Source organism: Neopelma chrysocephalum, unplaced genomic scaffold (genome assembly GCF_003984885.1).
Source record: "Neopelma chrysocephalum unplaced genomic scaffold, ASM398488v2 Primary Assembly neopelma1_151, whole genome shotgun sequence".
Taxonomy (NCBI): Eukaryota; Metazoa; Chordata; class Aves; order Passeriformes; family Pipridae; genus Neopelma; species Neopelma chrysocephalum.
Window position 1 is genome coordinate 135,979 of NW_020897813.1, and position 18,108 is coordinate 154,086.

The window sequence follows — 18,108 nt, forward strand, 5'->3', positions numbered from 1 at the left end:
CTTCATCTCAGATTAAGCATTTCTTTAGGTTTGTTTTTTGTTTGTTTTTTTTTTTTGACCATGTGAGCATTTCCTTTTAGCATACCTGGGTTTGGATTCTGTTGAGGCCTCTGAACCAGAGAATTTGTCCACGTCGAAGTTCTCTCTCCGCGTGATCGATCTCCTCAACATCCTCATTGAGTTCTTCCTCAGGGACCTCCTCCTTCTCAGTGAGCCTCCCTGCCTCCTTTAGAAATTTTAGCCTACTTGTTGGGATGGTTGCAATGACCTAAAATTATAAAAAAGTACTGAAAACATAAGCCTCATTCAATAACAACAGTATAATAATATGTTCATTAAAAAAAGAGCAATAATATTTTAATAAGATCGATAATCTTCCAGGAACGTTGAGTCCTAATAGTACTTTACACTCATACTACTTCATTTTAGTCCAGAAATACTTAGTTTACTGTGTAAACAATTAGCCACATTAAACCACGTTGGCAATACCCAGCTGTGGAGCAAGTTTGAGGCTGGGAAAATTGTCACCTTTTCTTAAAAAAACGAAAAGAAGAGAAAAGCATTTTAATGTTATGGAAAAAAAGTTTGCAAGATTGATACTGCTGTAATTAGAGTTTGGACATTTCTAGTGATTTATGTTAAAGGGAGATGAAAATTCATTGCATCTCATGCCTATGAATCTTCTCACAGCACATTGGTTCATGGATTCAGCTTCCCTCTCTTTTAGCAAGTTGAAATGGGTTTCCTGGTATTTATCAAAACTGAGGTTTCTGGAAGGTGTGGAACTGACTGTCTCCCTGCTGGACTTCTTCTAGGGCTGTGTCTTACTCTGTGTCCTTATTACTAATAAATTCTGATTAGCTCAACTCCTCTTCTAATTCTGTTTGCCCACCCAAGTGGTCCTCGGAAGTAATTAATACAGGAGATAGCTAACAATCTTAAAAAATTGCAAATACTGTAGTTACACATTGTAATAACACAATTATTTTAAATCCATTTCAGTGTTGCTCTCTTGGGCAGTCAATTTTCTCTTTGTGCTGATTTCTTTTGTTGGCTTGAATAACAATAGGAGCAGTTGGCTCTTTAAACAAGACATTACCTGGAACATGCTGAACACTTAAAGTAAATCTCCTACAAAGTTAACTATTAGACCCACTTAGCAAAAAAGTGCTGCAATTTTCTTTTCTGTTTGTCTTCCTTTCAGCGGTTCATAAATCACATCTTGGAAGCCCAGATATATGAAAGATGAAGAGATAATCAAGACAGTTGCAGCAAAGTTGGTGAGGACAGTTTTGGAAAACTGGAATGGGTACAGTGAAGACACATGAAAAGGTACCAAATATTTCCAGAGTGAAAATAAACCTTTGACTTTGCTGAGGGTCTCCTTGAACTTCATCATCCACGAGTCCACTTTTTAAATATTAATTTTAAAGACGGCGAAAGAAATGTAAAAAGAAAAAAAGAAAAAAAAAAAACAAACCAAAACCAGTTTCTGCACTACTATATGACCTTCTTAAAATGAATTTTGGGGGTTGAAAAACAAGATGCAAACTTGGAAAATTAATGAATGGATGTGACACGAGCAAAGGCAGAAGAGGAGAAAAAAAAAGAGAAGGTAAGTGCTAGTGATTTAAATACTTACTGAAAGGCCTTCAGCTCCCCAGCTTTGAAAACACTACAATGGCAGCACTCTACAGAGAAAAGCTACTTGAGGCTCTTTGGGATCTGATGAAGCTGATGGTGATGAAGCACTTTCAAGCCAATACACACAGAAACAACTGTACTGGGTAGAGATTCTGTGCCCCAGAAAAAACCTCTCCTTCATGACCTCTCTCAGCCAAGATAAGACAAGATAAAATTCTTCTCTAATTCTTTTCTTAGGGTGCTTACATGGCTGTTTGTTCATCTGTTTTCCCAGACCCACCCAGTTCGGGTAATGGCAGACTTAATAGACTGGATGCAGATTAAGGAACTAAATATTATTCCCAGAAAAAAATCATTGCAGTTTTAAAAAGTGATCAATAATTCTGGAAATGTAGCATGAAATATCATAGAAAGTCTCGATTTTCAGAAGTGATGAGGGCTATCTGTTAGAAGACTGCCCCTCAAAGCATCTCAGACTGACTTCCTAAAAACTATACACCTTACATTGCTTTTAAAAGTGCCAACTTTGACATCGAAACTCAAAAATCTTAATTGGTTTAGTGGTTCATAAGAACAGCAGGTTCAGGAGGTGGGTTAAAAAAAAAAAAGGTAACAAATTTGGTTTGTGCTGAACTAGAATTAGACATAGCAGGAGAGAAAAGGTTGAGCAGGAAGAAAAGCAGCATTTCTAAAGGAAAAGAAGTCCCTCTCACAGTAGAGCTCCATGAAGACAGGACTTGCCAAAGACTGTAACTCATGTAAATATGGACAAACTGTATTTTTTTTAGCTTGTGTTTTTCTTTTCTGGTCACTAAATACTGACCACAAAAGAAAGACTTTTTTTTTCTGTGTATTTGCTTTATTTTCAGTGGTAAAATTGTGGAGATATTCCAATATTTGTGTTAATTTAATGGCTAATATCTTGCAATAAGGCTTGGGAACTAAATTGAAAACAAATGCTGATATTATTATTAGTTTTCAGTGGTTATGTAATAACCATGTATAACAAAATTTAGAAGCCAAAAAGTACATTGATCAAAGGCTGTGGGAAATTCTTCACAGCTGAATGGTCTAAAAAAACATCAAGGATTTTTCTCTCTCTCCCTGCTTTAACTCCCCTCTCCAAAAGTTGGAAGTTTGTATTTTCAAATCAATTGAAAGAAAAAAGCAATTTTTCCTTTCCAAGATTATAATTTTAGATCTTCCTCCTGCTAGATCATAACTTAAATCCCATCTTCAGGTTAATAATTGCAGTAGAACCCTCTAATTGTGATGGTCTTCAGCAACATTTGAATTAAAAGCTGTTCTGATTCTGAGATGATTTCTTTAAACACGTGAGATGAACTGCCCAAAAAGTTATTTCTTTTTCCATGAGAGAGCAAAAAATCAGTTTTGAAATCTATCATCTCTTTGTTACAAGTCCATCAGAACCATATCAGTGTTCAGCTACAGTTGGCAATTCCTTCCCTCTTCCTTCATAGTGACAAACTGTTGATCTACAAGTATCTTTACATCTGAGAGAAAAAGGTGTAACTTAACATTTTTCTTTACTGTATCAGGTGGCACCAACTTAAATACATTAATAATGCATTCAAAGATGAAAAAAATATTATTATTAATGTTGCAACGTGTGTTTGTACTTAAAAGAATAATGTACTATTTTAACAATAGTGATTGTGTTTGTATTATTACTCCCAGACAGATAATCCCAACTGATTTAATGATCTCATTGGCATTTGCTTTTATATCTATGTATAATTATGTATTAGCTAATGATGACACGGGATGTAGCAGAAATTTCAAATGACACATTAATTTAACTGCATTTACTACCAGATCTACCCTTGAAGTTCTCAGAGAGCTGTATTTCAATCTGTGCTACCCACGACACTGAGACATCAAGGAAACCACAGCAGAGGAGGAGTATGAACAATATCAGAGCTATGAATCTGCACATTCCTGAATGCTCACTTACCTGACCCCATACCAGTTCTCCTAATCCAATAAATACACACCACATCCACTGGTCAAGCTGCAGGGGAGAACAGCTAAATGGTTTTCCTCCAAACTGGACAATTACTATCTACAAAGAAAATCACAAGAAAGGAGGTAAATTTTTTTTGGGGGGGAGAGGGGGGAACCAACCAAACACGGGAAAAAAACAAACCCAAACAAATAAAAAAGAAGCTGCAGAATCTCAGTCACTATAAAAGAAAAAATCAAACCACATGAACTTATGCACTCTGAATTAAAGGTCAGAAAAAGCCATACCAGTTCAGACTAAGCTTTCTTAGCCTCATATCTATCTAACAATGGCCAGGAAAACCAAAACAGGACTGTCTCCCTGTACTCTCCCAGTTCCTGAGTGTTCTCAGCTGGGGATGTGTTGACTCTGATGTCATTTTGGAACAGATTTTTCCCTCTGATTAACATTTTATTGCACACTTAGAGATGTGCTATAATAGATAGACAGAGGGTGGCAAAACCACACACCTTGGAGCAGGATAACCAACACATAGAGAATCTGAATAGGTTTGTAATCCTCATTAGACTGAAAAGGTTTTACTAACTGAAAATCAGATATTATTGATATTTCTTGTTAGTAGTGCCACCGCAAAACTTGACATCACAAACCAGATATTTAAACTGCCAGAATTTTAGTTCATGGTATTAAACCCATGGTTTTGAACTAAGGATCATCACTACCAAGTTCTACTGTTTATCACTTGTGTCCTTTCTCCAATACTTATTTTACCGAGTAGCTTCCCTTTCCTGTTTCAAACCACTGTAGCTCAGGTTCAAATAGCTCCATCCTCCTCGTTACTCCTTCCAGGAGAAAGGTCCCAATACTGAGTCTCCAGGATGCCATTGCAGAACTGAGCAACCATGTCAGGAGAGAAATAGCTCAACTCTAAGATTTCTAAAAGGTAATATCAAATACATCAAGCACAGGAAAGATGCCAGCAGATGGATGGATACAGGAGCAGGAGGAGGAATTGGACTTCTAACATAAGAAAAATTACAACCTTTTGGGGAAAATGTATTACTGTAATTATGTTCACATTCGACTGGGACAGCAAACTCAGGGGATGAACATGAAGAACTGCTGTTAAGAAGAAGGATTCCTGAGAATATTGAGGAGCATCTGGCAGTGGCATTTAACAGAAGAACAGTTCAGCTTTAGGTACTTGAAGGCAAATTTGCCTATTCATGTAGTAGTAAATAACTCTAAAACGCTTTGCTAGTATACTATAGAATAATTTCTTCTTTAAAAACAAGTTATAATATCAACAAATATAGATGGCTCTTATTATTGGACATGCTAATATTAATTTAAGAATTAACCTGGTTATAATGATCAAAATTTCTGTTGGATTAATAGGGCAACATAATATTTACTATTATTAACACTTGTATTGATTGACAAAATCTGTGAAAGCAGGTGGTTTACTATTAAATGTCCCTCCTACAGCACTTAGATTTAAAATTGAAAAAAAAATAAAATCACACACCGAAAAAGCTACAAATCATTACCTGGATAGCAAATGTACCCAGTACAATAGTGCAAAAAATAGGATTTCTGAAGATGCCATCAAAGACATTCCTTTCGCCGTGGATTTTCCGTGCGTTGATTTCATTGAAAAGCTGCATCATGACAAAGGTGTTGAAGATGATGGTGTAATGCTCTGAAGGAGGAGAGTGAAGTGGTGCATTCCTCCCACTGTCAATCTTAAACATTTTCTCGCCTGGGTATAAGACAAAAACAAAAGTTTCCACCAGAATAAATTAAACAGATTTGTATTTCCCTCGTTTACTTTGGTCGCCTTCCACGCTCTGCTTTACCAGCTTCCTTCCTGCACCAGTGAGCAAAACACAGCGAAAATTTCTGAGCAAGAAGCTTCTCAAAATGATGACTCAGCTAATAACTCAGTATACCTATGAAAAGTTGTCAGTAGTACTCTTCCTCTAACCAACAGTAATTGTTCTAAGCAGTCAGTTCCTTCTGATGCACTTAAAACCATTGACAGTATTTTTGCCATTTTCTACAGTAATTCGAAGCAGCTATTCTTCAGCAGGTTTTACCCATTTACTAATCCAGTGTGGCATAACTTTTTATAACAACCATTCAAGGATATCAGTGATAAATAGCACAGACATTCGTAGTTTTAAATAGATTTGGGTTTGAGCAACATCAGGCATTGCTCTTTATTTTGATAATTTCACTATCACTTCAAGATCTGATGAATAAAAAGCAAGATGACAACCCATGATGAGCGACTGAAAAAATGAGGTAAGTTTAGAAAAGATACCTGCACCCAAGGGACCTCTTTTCTTATAGAATCACAGAATGATTTGGGTTGGAAGGGGCCTTTAAGGATCATCTAGTCCAGTCCCCCTGCAATGGGCAAGGACATCTTTCAGTAGATCTTGTTGCTCAAAGCCCCATCCAACCTGGTCTTCAACACTTGCAATGATGGAACATCCACGGTGTCTCTGGGCATTCACTTCCTGTGTGTCACCACTGCCATTGTAAAAAAATTTGTTTCCTTGTGTCCATTCAAACCTTTCCTCTTTCAGATTAAAACTAGAGCTGGACACGGTGATCGGGGTGGGGTCTCACAAGGGGGGAGGAGAGGGAGAGAATCACCTCCCTCGACCTACTGGCCACTCTCCTTTTGATGCAGCCCAGGATAATACTGGTTTTCTGGGCTACAAGTGAACATTCTGTCTCATGTCCCATTTTCCATCCCCTTTCTAATACACAAAGTTCACAGATGACATCCAGCCATTGAAAGAGTCTAATGTAAGGATGGGGCATTCACATGGAAATGTAAATAATGAGTGAAATAAGAGTGCAGAAGATTATCGCGATACCACTAGTTTTAACAACCAGTGTTTTGTTAATAAAAGCAAATTAAAGCTTGAACGTTTTTCTGCTCTCCCACTGGCATTGTATTCAGAATTTCTGCAGAAAGAAGAAAGGTTTCCTCAGGGTTTCTCCCGAGGCTGTTAATTCCAACAGCTAAGTTAACAGGGAGTGTTTTTCTGCCTTGGGATATTCGAGCAGTTCACGTTCAAGTCACAGGGAATAATGAGCACATTTCCAAAAGAAAGAATTTGCCTTATCGCCTTTTGACAGAAAGCAGACTGTGATATCACGAGTACGTCAGTAACACAGCATGAGACCACAACACAGACTGTGAGAGAGCAGAGGGTTTTAAGCAGACTATACATCTCCAGAGAGGTAACTAAGCACTGGAAACATTCCGCCTACTACATATAAACAATAAAGGAAAAAATTAATGAAAGCAAACAGCTATCACAGTTTTATCTTTCATAGATACACACACATATACACGCACAAATTACATCTGTTGGCTTTCATTCCACACGCACACAAACACAAATATGTGAATATTTCCCCTCAGTGAAGGCACCTGTCCTTAAGTCTCTGTTGTTGCACTGCATCGCTCAATTGGCACAGAAGACCACGCTGCTATTGTGGAATGGCAGGGGTTAAATCCATAATTAGTTTTTATTTCCAAACCTGTTCCAAAAGGTGTTACAGCAAAGCTTTTAGTTTATTATGCCTTGTTGCTGAGGTTAAGATTTTGTTTACTACAGCCTGACAGGACTAGGCAGTGACTTCTGGATTTCTGATGTGCCTGATGCTTCCAAGACCTTACTGTATGTTCAAACACAAGGTATTTCTGCCACATGATAAGAAAAAAGAGAAAAACTTGATGTACTAGTCTCTACAGAAACCTACTACAAAAAATGAAGCATTATTTGATCAAAACAGAAATAATTCTCATTAATTTGGGGTTTAATTATCAAAGCACTGAGCTCAGAACATCGTGTCACTGCAAAGCTGAACCTGCTAGAGTTTAGAAAGTAAAAGATTATTTCCTAGGCTTATCAGAAAATTGGTTGGGCTGTGTCCTTCAAAGTGTGCATGAGTTTTCCAGAGGCACTCAGGAAATTAAAATAGGATGAAAAAGCCGGGTTTTCTTTGCATCTGGCTTAGTATAAAGTATTTTAAACCATAAAACTCATCAAAAAGCCATTATAACTTCCCATAAAGTTCACAGACGTTCTCATTCCAAGATTCATATCACATGAATTACCAAGACTTTCTACACCTGCTCAGAGAATCTGATATTATAATTACCTAAGACTTGCTAGACATTCTCAAAATACACTGTGAGTGTAACAATATTACAGACCACCTCTCTTCAAAAACCTGGCAATTATTTTGGTTCGAGTAACTCCACTGCAAACAGACCACCATCTCCTCTGAGCATCCCAAATAAGCTGCCAGATGGCGATAAGGTGGAGCAAGACTTTCCAAAATGGAGCTCAAAAACCTCCTAAAAAATCATAAATTTCCGTTTGCAGCTTATCTGTAAGTCTGTGTATGTAGGAAAAAAGTAACCTGAGCAACAACACATGCAATTTAACAACGATGACACAGTGACAAGGAGACAATACCCAACTGAAAAAATCATCAGTCCTTTGAGCAAGTTCACTTATTATTGTGGAGCAACAGAATCTATTATTAGTTCCTACTATTCCCTGCAGCAAGAAACATTCTTCCTCCTTCCCTCCCCTCTCCAAAATGCAACCTATAAAAAGCATCCGTTGCTAGCAAGGCCTGAAGAAGAATCCAGTAATCTAATAAATTAGATTTTTTTGTCCCCTTTTAATATCCATTCTAGAAATTAAATGTCAAAGCAGAGTGTTATTTGTATCACTTAATACTGATTACTTTCTTTCTATACTACTTAAGATCAACATTATTCTTGTCTGTGGCAGACATTTTGCTCCCGATTAGAGCTTCTCCAGCTCTTGGTAAAATGGATCTTGATTTTCATTGTGGTTTCTTTTATAATTTTAGGGTTTTTTAATTTGTTGTTGCATGCCTACTCCAGATAATAGGTCTCAAAATGAAAATTCAGTATAGAAGCAGGCCTAGATACTCCTATTAAAATGTAATTTTCCCTGCTGTGTTTTGTTATAAAGTTTTGCCAAATCTATGTTTTGTGAGGAGGCAAAAAAGCTCACTGAGGTAACTACACGTGGAAGGTGACTAAACCCATTCCATCTGTTGTGTTTCCAGCCCCAGGAACAAACTGTAAAACTAAGACAGCCTTAATAAATCTGCATTAAAGCATTTTGACGAGTTAAGTTGCACAAGGGCTTCTAAACCAAGCAACAATTAAGTCTAAGTGTAACGATCACCTAAGTCTGATTGTTTCTTACCAACGAAAAGCAGAGTGAAGATGAGGGTGAGCTGATAGACAGCGTGGCCCAGGATGTTCTTCATCATGGTGCGGGAGATGAGGGGCTTGTTCCTGCCGTACGGCTTCCGCAGCAGCAGGGCCTCTGTGGGGGGTTCCGTGGCCAGAGCAAGGGAGGCAAAGGTGTCCATGATTAGGTTGACCCACAACATCTGCACGGCTTTTAGAGGAGAGTCCTGTGGAGACAATTTAGGAAGTTACATGTTTCCCAGGAAAATAATGGCTTTCGGGTCGTTTAACGGGATGTCGTTTCTTCCAGCAGGGCTGAGAGAGGACACAGAAATACCCACAGAAATCTGAGCTGCTGTGACCTTTCTTATATTTCCTCTGCAAGACCAGAATCACAGGAAGCACAATGATCTGTGACAATGTGATCAATGATCTTCAAAGAGAAATGATTTCTCTGCAGTCATTTAAATCAGGAACGTTTGCAATCACATCTTATAGAGCATAAGAGTGACACTTCATAATACTTATCACAATACTCTCCGTTACCTCATGCTTAAAATTTCAGCTGAATTTAGGTAACTAGATAATGCAAGTGGGAGTTTCTTTCCCGAGAGAAAAATTATATTAAAACAGTTTAAAAAGTAATGTTTCCCTTTTTTACTATAACCTACTTATCTTTAATGTTTTTCTCAGAAAAAGCTTGAAATTTTTAAAATTTATGAAACAATTACAGAGGCATCTTTATATAATGTATTTAAATAAGACCTTTAAAAAACAATAGTGACATCAAAAAAAAAGCCTGATATTTTGATGTTAAAAATACTCCGAAACTTAATAAACTATATCAAATGTGCAAGAGCAAGACAATCTTTTATTACAGCCACTATTATTTTACTGGAAACAGGATTCCATATTTGGAACTATGGATATGGAATGAAAAAAGCCAAATATTGCTATTTGTGAGGATGCAGGATGTAGCTCCTGAAGCAGCTTGCCAGTCACTAGAAGGAGCTCTTTCCTCACACAAAATCTATGGTCATAGTACAGAGAACTTTAGGTTGTGTTTAAAAAACCCCAGAAGTAACTAAATAAAGCAAACACAGCTCTCAGCAAAGGCTGGACAACTATTGTAAAGTTTGGATGTGTAGTTCATTGGGGCAACTCTGAGAGGAGATTGATGCAGTTGCTTCAAGGACCCCGGAGAGGAAAAACAAAAGACGTTCTTTGCTGTATCCAACAACCTCCTGTGCCTTCAGACCTCACAGAAAATTGGCAGCACTAGTAAGGTCTGCTTCCTTTTTCAAATAGACCATTTTCATCAGGAAAACAGAATCTCAAAAGTAATAAGGTATGACAAATTTCATAATGAAATGGAGTTAATCTACAGTGTGAAAGCTGGAAGAGAGAGCACTATTTTTGTGCACTACATTACCATGGTGCTGCAGCAGCGAAGCACAGAAATTTTGGGAACAGTACACAAAGCAAAGCAAAGCCAGCAGAAACTTTAAGAACTCTGCCATTTCCTTCAAAGGGTTAAACATTCACTTTTAATGAAATGCTATCAAATAATATGGGTCAATACACATTCATTATCCCAAGTAGATACGGACAACAAGGGCAAGTTGTTTAGTCTCTGGTGGATCTGGTTTATATTCAACTCCCTCTTGAGATGAAATATTATTTCTTCTTAAAACACATTTTTAACAGAACATTTGCACAAATTTTGATGTATTTCACTTATCTAAAGAAAAAAGATCCCTTTTGGCTTGTTCAAAGGGATGGAGAAAGGCAACCTACTGTTTCTAAGTCTTACAGGTTGGCTACATCATGGAAAGGAGGAAGATTAGCATTAATAGATTCTTGAGCTGTTGGTTATGGGTTGCATTAACTGGGCTTATTTGGAGGGTTCAGCTCATTCCTTGGATATGCAGCTGCAGAAACAGGAAATGCTTTTGTCTTTAGAGGTGCTAAAAAACTAAAAGTGATCAGGACAAACTTCATTTCAAACCGAGACCTCATTTATTTTTATTAATACATATGGCTCCAAAAAAGAGAGCACTTGCAGTAAAAGCAGTTTGCTGATAGAGCTCAGAGGCCCTGCACAGAACACAGTATATAGGGAAAAAGGAAAACATCTTTTCTGCTGAGCAATTTTCCTTGTCATATTTTTTGCCTGTCTAGTTGATAAGTTTTCTTGAGAAACAAACATTCTCCGAGTTGGGATGTTACAACAGCTCAATTTCCGCTTCGTGTGCTGACTTCCATGTCAATAAAACTGACTTTGTCTGCTATGCTTAATAAATAGAGTCAGATATTCAGGTGTCTATCAGAGCCTGCCATGCTCCCAGCACAACGCAAAAGCAGATTATTTCAGTCTCTAAATCACACAACTGTAATTGGCATTCATCAGTTTTGGCAACAACATGTTCTCACCATTTCACACTGCCAATCACCTTGGGTGGCTATGGTGCCCCTAATAATTATCTATTATTGGCAGTGCTACACTGTTCAGTCAAGTGTGAGAGCTCATTCTAGGCTGAAGCCCAAACATTAAACACACATTAGTCTGGGCAGGCAGTGGAATGAAATTTCCACTGCAGCTCTATCTGATTTCTGATTAGTTGGTGGAAACTGAGGAAAATACGTATCAGCTAAGGAGTTTAGACTTCCATTACAGATTTTAGTCACTTATGCAAGTGGGATGCAAATCAATGTTCTTTGCACTGTGTTTTAGCCACTGACTGACTGGCTAACAGTTCTTAATTCCCTTTCTGCAAACTTTGGGGATGAAAGCTGTTCAAACTACAAACCACCCAAAATAACCACTTATTCATCAAATTCCTTTCCACTTGACCTTGGAATAGGTTAGCTTTGGCCTAGAGGTAAAAGGAAAATGTCCCTTAAATCAAGTGATGTTACACTTCATCTTGGAAACACTTAAAAGTAAAAATTGCCAAAGGCTGGAAATACACTACAAATCTTTTGTGACATGCAGAGCCTCACAAATTTTAGAGCTTGTTACTTTTGATTTAGATGACAAGTTGTGAGGGAATAAAAAGGTATTTTCACCCTTACCTTTTTACTCCCACTTGTCACGGAACACATGCGTAGATTCATAAAAATGACCATTTCTGGTAGATTAACTTTCTATATATTAATGCAAAAAAATATCAGCCCTCACTTCTGCTGCTGGATCACAGTGTCTACTAATTGTACGGAAGTGGCATCCTTAATTCTATTTCCACGCCTCTAAGCCTTGCCAAAACAAATCTAAACAGTACAGACTTTGATTTTATATTACAGCTTTTTCAAATTTGCCTGTGCTATTATTTTAGGATTTGCCAAATACAGTTCTGCAGTAAAACATTATAACCATGTAAATTACTGCCTTATACACGTAAGTATAGATCATCCCCTTTTTTTTGAACAAGATCTGTAAAAACAATCAGTGATTCATGGAGTAGTTCAATGTTACAGTGCTTTTTAATTAACATTTAATTTTCCAAACATAATGTCCTATAGAGTCACTGTTTTCAGCTCCTAATTTCTGCTAAAACATTAAGTCCTTCTCAAAGTACAAGAACAATAATTTGAATGTAAAATGCTAAAACACAGTCTTTGTCTTCCCTTTATTCAGTGCAACCTTTTGGAATAGTTACATTGCCTCAGCAGTTGGAGACACAGACAGAATCTGGCATGGAAATAAACACATTTGCTCTATAGTTCCAGTAAAAAACTGTTTCCATTTGACTGAACTGCATTTTAAAATCTCTATTTTGTTCATATCCAGATTGCTTTTAACAGCTCCAAACACAATGACCTAATGTTTTCTTGGTGCTGTGGGTATGTGGGGGACAGGAACCAGGATGAGCCTTGTGGCTTTGTAAAGCACATATAGAACTCTATATGACACCCAGAGATGTGGAGCAATGACTCACTGGAAGTGCAAAACTCACAATAATCGTGGGCAGAGATCCAAAGAACCACATTCACTGAACCAATCAAGGGCTCTGCAAAACCCTTATTCAGAGAGTGAAGTCAGAATGCAAGATTTGGTCTCTCATAAATCCACTGGAAAAATAAACGATCAGTTTAACCTGAGGCAGCAATTGCTGTACAGAAAGGACAATCATACACAAACCGGTCAAGACAGCCCTGATCACTTTAAAAGTATGCACGTGGCAACACAGAGAGAAAGGTAAATGAATTAGATTAATTAAAAGATAAGGTGAACGAATATGGCTCAGCTGCACTGTGCCACACAAACTGCACTGACACAGGACCAGAGCTGTGATCTCCTCACTGGTGTTATGCACGCACTGGACACAAAATTAGGAGCACCAGTGCAGCCACAGGCTGAGTGTTCCTGATTCAGCTTTTCAGCAGAGGCTTTAAGCTCTGTTTTCTTGCATGACACAGATCTCAAAATGCTTTACGTAATCGCAGACCCACAACACAAAAGTTCGTTATCAGTCAAAAATTCAGAACTTGTGGCTTATAGATTGAGCTGCTGTAAACTGAAACAGGGCCCAGTGTAAGTTAGATCCTGTGAGGGGTAATTTTGGCAGCAGCTCTGCTAAGTTTGTCAGCAGGTGACACTGTATCTGTAATTCTTATGCTGTTTAGAATATGATTTCTGTCACCCTAACATGACTTCGTGCTGGGACCCATGACACAGAATAGAAAATGACCATTTGCATTGGTCCCTTGTAGTCTGCATAATATTTGATGTAGTCTGCATAACTTATTTGATGGCCCTCTGCTACTCCTTTATAATCTTTACATAACTCTGGAGCAGTACATAGGGTCACACATGCTCTGTACACATGGTTAAACATCTCTTGAAACAGCAGACCAGGACAAAACAGAGAGAGCAGATATTGTAGATATTCTCTAACAGCAGCATCTTGTAGAAGCAGGCATGAAGTAGATAAATAATAAAATAATATTTGTCTAAAATTAACAGAATTAAACTAAACAGCGGTTCCCCGAAGTAGAAGTGGCAAGGAGCCTCACTTTATTAATCTGTTTGAGAAAAAAATCCAGCAGACTCTTAACTACTAATGGTCACAGGTTCTGCCTAATGATTTTCTTAAGCCTCTCCATTGCCCTCCTAAGGTACTCTGGGCCAAACAAATCATCTCCTACGTGGGCAATGCTTTCTCTGGGTGCCCCTTGGAGGTCTGGTTTCACTCGTACCAATAATTCACACAGTCAGACCCTTCATTAACACAGGGTTGCTGTGGTTTCACTGGGAGTCCTGCAGGGAGATGACCACATACTCATATTTAAGTGTATACCAGTGCAGGATCAAGACTGAATAAAATTAAGTCTATTAAGTTGCAAAGCACAAGCCGTATGTTAAAAAAAAATAAATTAGTCCAAGCAAAGTTTTTATTATCTTTGTAGTTCCTTTAAGCACAAACAGTAGAAATCATAAAGAGTAAGTGTAAAGGAAGTTTCATCCCAAAAGCATCCCAGTGAGCTGGTTCTGAACAGCAGAACAGATTTTTTGAGAGATGCTATCAGGAAGCACAGAACAAATGTTACTGCTTATTTAGAATTTTTCTCATTCTAGGCTTTATGAAATATCACCAAAAAGATAGCCTGTGTAATATTCATTAACCTGAATATTAATGGTGGACTAAAATCATGCTCTGTCTGTCAAAGAAAGGCAAACTGACTACCTAAAAGCAAAGTAAAATTCAGTCCAAAGTGGACTTTCTTTATATTCATTGTGAAGGTCCCAGGAAGCTGTGTTGCCTTTTGGAAACTGCAGATTTTAGCTCCGTTTTTCTGTTAAGGACTAAAATGTTTCAGTCAAAATAGCAATTGAAGACCTGTGCACAGTTTTGCAGCTTTAGATCTGTGTGTGTGCACCTCGACTGTTGTATGCAAGATTTTTTGTGCTGGAGCTATTTTTTCACAGCAACCAGAGGGTACAGTATGTTCTCAAGTGCAATTTTTAGTAAAGCTTATGAGCCAAACAGAATGTCCTTTCACTGGCTAGAGTCAAAGCCTAACATAATAATGTTCATTGGTGAGGCAAAATCCTTCTTGAATGAGACAGAACCGAGAGCTGCTCGAGATTATCCGCGGTCAGGCCATGGAGTGGAAACGGCGATGGAGGAAACAACTGCTGCCCTTTTGCCACCATTTCATTTTCAGCTCCTTTCAGCTCCTCTGCATCTGCATCTTTGCTGCCAAGTTAAGGAATTGCATAAGAATCTGCTTGCAGGGAAATACAGGAATTCTGGGAGTGTCCATTAGAACCTGTAAACAGGGACAACAGACTTGGCAGGCTCAGCGATGGTCTCACAGACCACTGGGGCCATATAAATGCACTGGGGCTGATCCAAACCCTTCTAGAAGCCAATGGAATGATTCAAAGGATGAAATTAAAAAGGGGAATATACTTGCACTGGTTATACACTTCACATCCACTTAGACTTGATTTAAAATACTCCTTGCACTGATTCAGTAATGTTTAATCTCTTCAGGAATAAAATAGAAATTCCTTAGCTAGTGAATAGCTAGTGAAGACCCTTTGTCCTTTCACAAAGCAACTGAAGATGCTGCACATAAAACAAAAAATTTCACCCTAAATAAATGTTTTTAGTCAGCAACTGAATAAAAGCTGCCTACAAAAAAGGGTCTTAAAAGAAGCCTTTGCCTCAGTTCCAGTGATGCTGCTCTTACCACCTAAGCCCTTTTTTCCTGTATGGTTTTGTACCGCTCATAAAAATCTCCTGGAGTTTTAGTCTTTTTCCTTCTGTTATCAGCAACAATCACTTCACAGCTAAACATTTTCTCAATATGCCTGAAAATATTTCCCACAGGAAAAGGGAACCTCATCCAACTTTGCTGCATCATCACTAGTTTTGTCCCTCAGCACAGGCTCAGTTGTGACAAGGCACCACCACGGCCTCGAAACATCAGTCAGGGTGTAGGAGAAGTTTTACCTCATGGCAAAGGTACCTGGGTCTCTGGTTGCAAGTATCAATTCCATGATCACAGTGTAAGTTTACCCCAAGCAGAGCTGATGATTTATTCATTGGTTTGCTCAGGTGTTCGTGAGGTGAAATCTAGCTGTGGAACAGGTATGGCATCTGTGTGATGCACCACGGGGGGAAGCATCAGCTTTCCCATAGTGTGTCTCAATCCAAGGAGGCATTTTGTAACAACACCTGCCTGCAGCATCTGAAATATATGTTATTTTAGGCAGTGACAGCACTAAAACCCACATTTTGCTATTTTCTATTCAAAGACAAAACTCTTATACTCTACTTAAATCACTCTTTTTTCTCTTTAGGGAAAAGAAAATTGCATTTTATTAATCAAAAAGCAATCATGTGAAGGTAAGAAAATGTGTTTTGCCTTCAGGTATGCTTTTTACAAAAGACTTAAAGGTGTGGCATGTGAACCAGGATTGCACTGAGGGATTGATGGAGAGGAAGAAAGAGATGTCAAAGTCCAACTCTACGTGCCATTTAATTGGTTTGTCATTTGCACCTGAAATTAAAAAGAATTGCCTGAAAGAAACAAAATAATTTTATCAGTCAAAAAGATCCCCTGCTGGGATTACTTCTGTATGGCAGTACCACTCTCTTGAAAATAATAATCCCATTCCATAATCCATCAAAAGCACATATTTAACAGTGAAACATTCTGAGAGGAAAAGGCAAATTCACATAACCTCTTCCTTCTCCTAATGCCTGACACTGTCTGTCCTATCATCAGGCTCAGGGAGACAATAATATGTAATTAAAAGCAGGGAGGTATATGGAGGCAACACAAAAATTAACAGCTCCTAAACAAAGCTAAAGAAACAGCAAGTTTTCCTGAAGAAACAGCAGGTTATTCTGGGGAGAAGATGGATTAGTGCACTTCCACACATCAACAGCTATTTAACATTGAGCGGTTCAATCCTGAATACACTTAAAATGCTTAGAAGAACTTCAAAAAGTTCTTTGCTGCTTACAAAGGATCAAATGTGAGGCACCATCCCTCAGAAAATGCAGTGTGGTGGGATTTGGCCCCGGATTGCCTCACCTGAGTGATGCAGGCCCCAGTGAAGGCCACGATCACGGCCACGATGTTCACGGTGAGCTGGAACTGCAGGAACTTGGAGATGCTGTCGTAGACGTTGCGGCCCCACATCACGGCCTTCACGATGCTGCTGAAGTTGTCATCTGTCAGGATGATGTCAGAGGCTTCCTTTGCAACATCTGTCCCTGCAATACCCTGGAAAAATCAATCAGGAATGAAATGACCTACTAGAAAACATAGGGGCGGGTAGAACTCAAATCTTCGTGCTCATTCCAAGTCCACAGTTGTACAAAGGTTTCCCAGCATAGTAATAGTGGCTGCTGAGTACATTCTGCATTTTATATTTGCTGGAATGTAGCTAATTTGGTCTATTTTTGAAGTGAATAAGGATGCAGAAAAGGGAACCGACAGAGCAGTGGAATTCATGTGATGATAGTTCTGAGTGTTTTAATTTATCAGCTTAATAACTACTGATCTTCTGAGTTATTTTCATCATGGATGATTTTATAAATATATATCATCAGAATTGGTAACAAAAATTAAAATGATGTATCTTAATATATATAGTCAGAGTACACTTGGAAGACATCTTCATCTTTAGTGATGGATTTCACCAAAGCTGAATAGTATTCTACTGTTGGGAAGAAAACACTTCATTTTTCTGTATGGACACAGGATTCTGCATATAGCCAAGAATTACCTTAGGTAAAGTATTGAAAAAGTATCAAAATATGCAGCAACAGTGACTCTGACAGTAAATTAAAGGATTCTGATGCAACATGACTCGCTCCCTCAAATATATGTCTTCACTGACAAGTAACAACTAAGCAACTTAACATTTAATGAATGAAAAACCTCTCGCAACACATTTATAATGACACAAATATCAATAAATATGCTGGAGATTTTACCATTGCAAAGCCAACATCAGCTTTTTTAAGTGCTGGTCCATCGTTGGTTCCATCCCCAGTCACAGCTACAACCTGCCTCTGCTCCACCTGTGTGCTGTCAATGATACCTGCAAAACATGGACAGGAGTGGGTGTACAGACAGATGGAAAACAATTAGCAAGATAAAACATCCCTCCAAAAAAGCAGGGCCTGAATAATATAGAGCTCATAATACCACACAAGTCTTACAGAGATCAACAGAGTTGATCTTCAAG

General features: G+C 38.2%; 1 protein-coding gene across 19 annotated transcripts in view; it reads right to left on the reverse strand.

Annotated features, from left to right (window-relative positions):
* The window catches only part of ATP2B2 (ATPase plasma membrane Ca2+ transporting 2), a 409,505-nt gene that overhangs the window by 20,863 nt on the left and 370,534 nt on the right, over nt 1-18,108 (reverse strand). For all 19 annotated transcript variants that reach the window (XM_027701197.1, XM_027701186.1, XM_027701198.1 and 16 more), the window contains 6 exons: nt 17,855-17,961; nt 16,947-17,138; nt 8,908-9,121; nt 5,179-5,390; nt 3,620-3,727; nt 86-268 (listed from right to left, as the gene is read on the reverse strand). In XM_027701197.1, the coding sequence (XP_027556998.1) occupies nt 86-268; nt 3,620-3,727; nt 5,179-5,390; nt 8,908-9,121; nt 16,947-17,138; nt 17,855-17,961 (1,016 nt within the window). The remainder of the gene's footprint in view (nt 1-85; nt 269-3,619; nt 3,728-5,178; nt 5,391-8,907; nt 9,122-16,946; nt 17,139-17,854; nt 17,962-18,108) is intronic.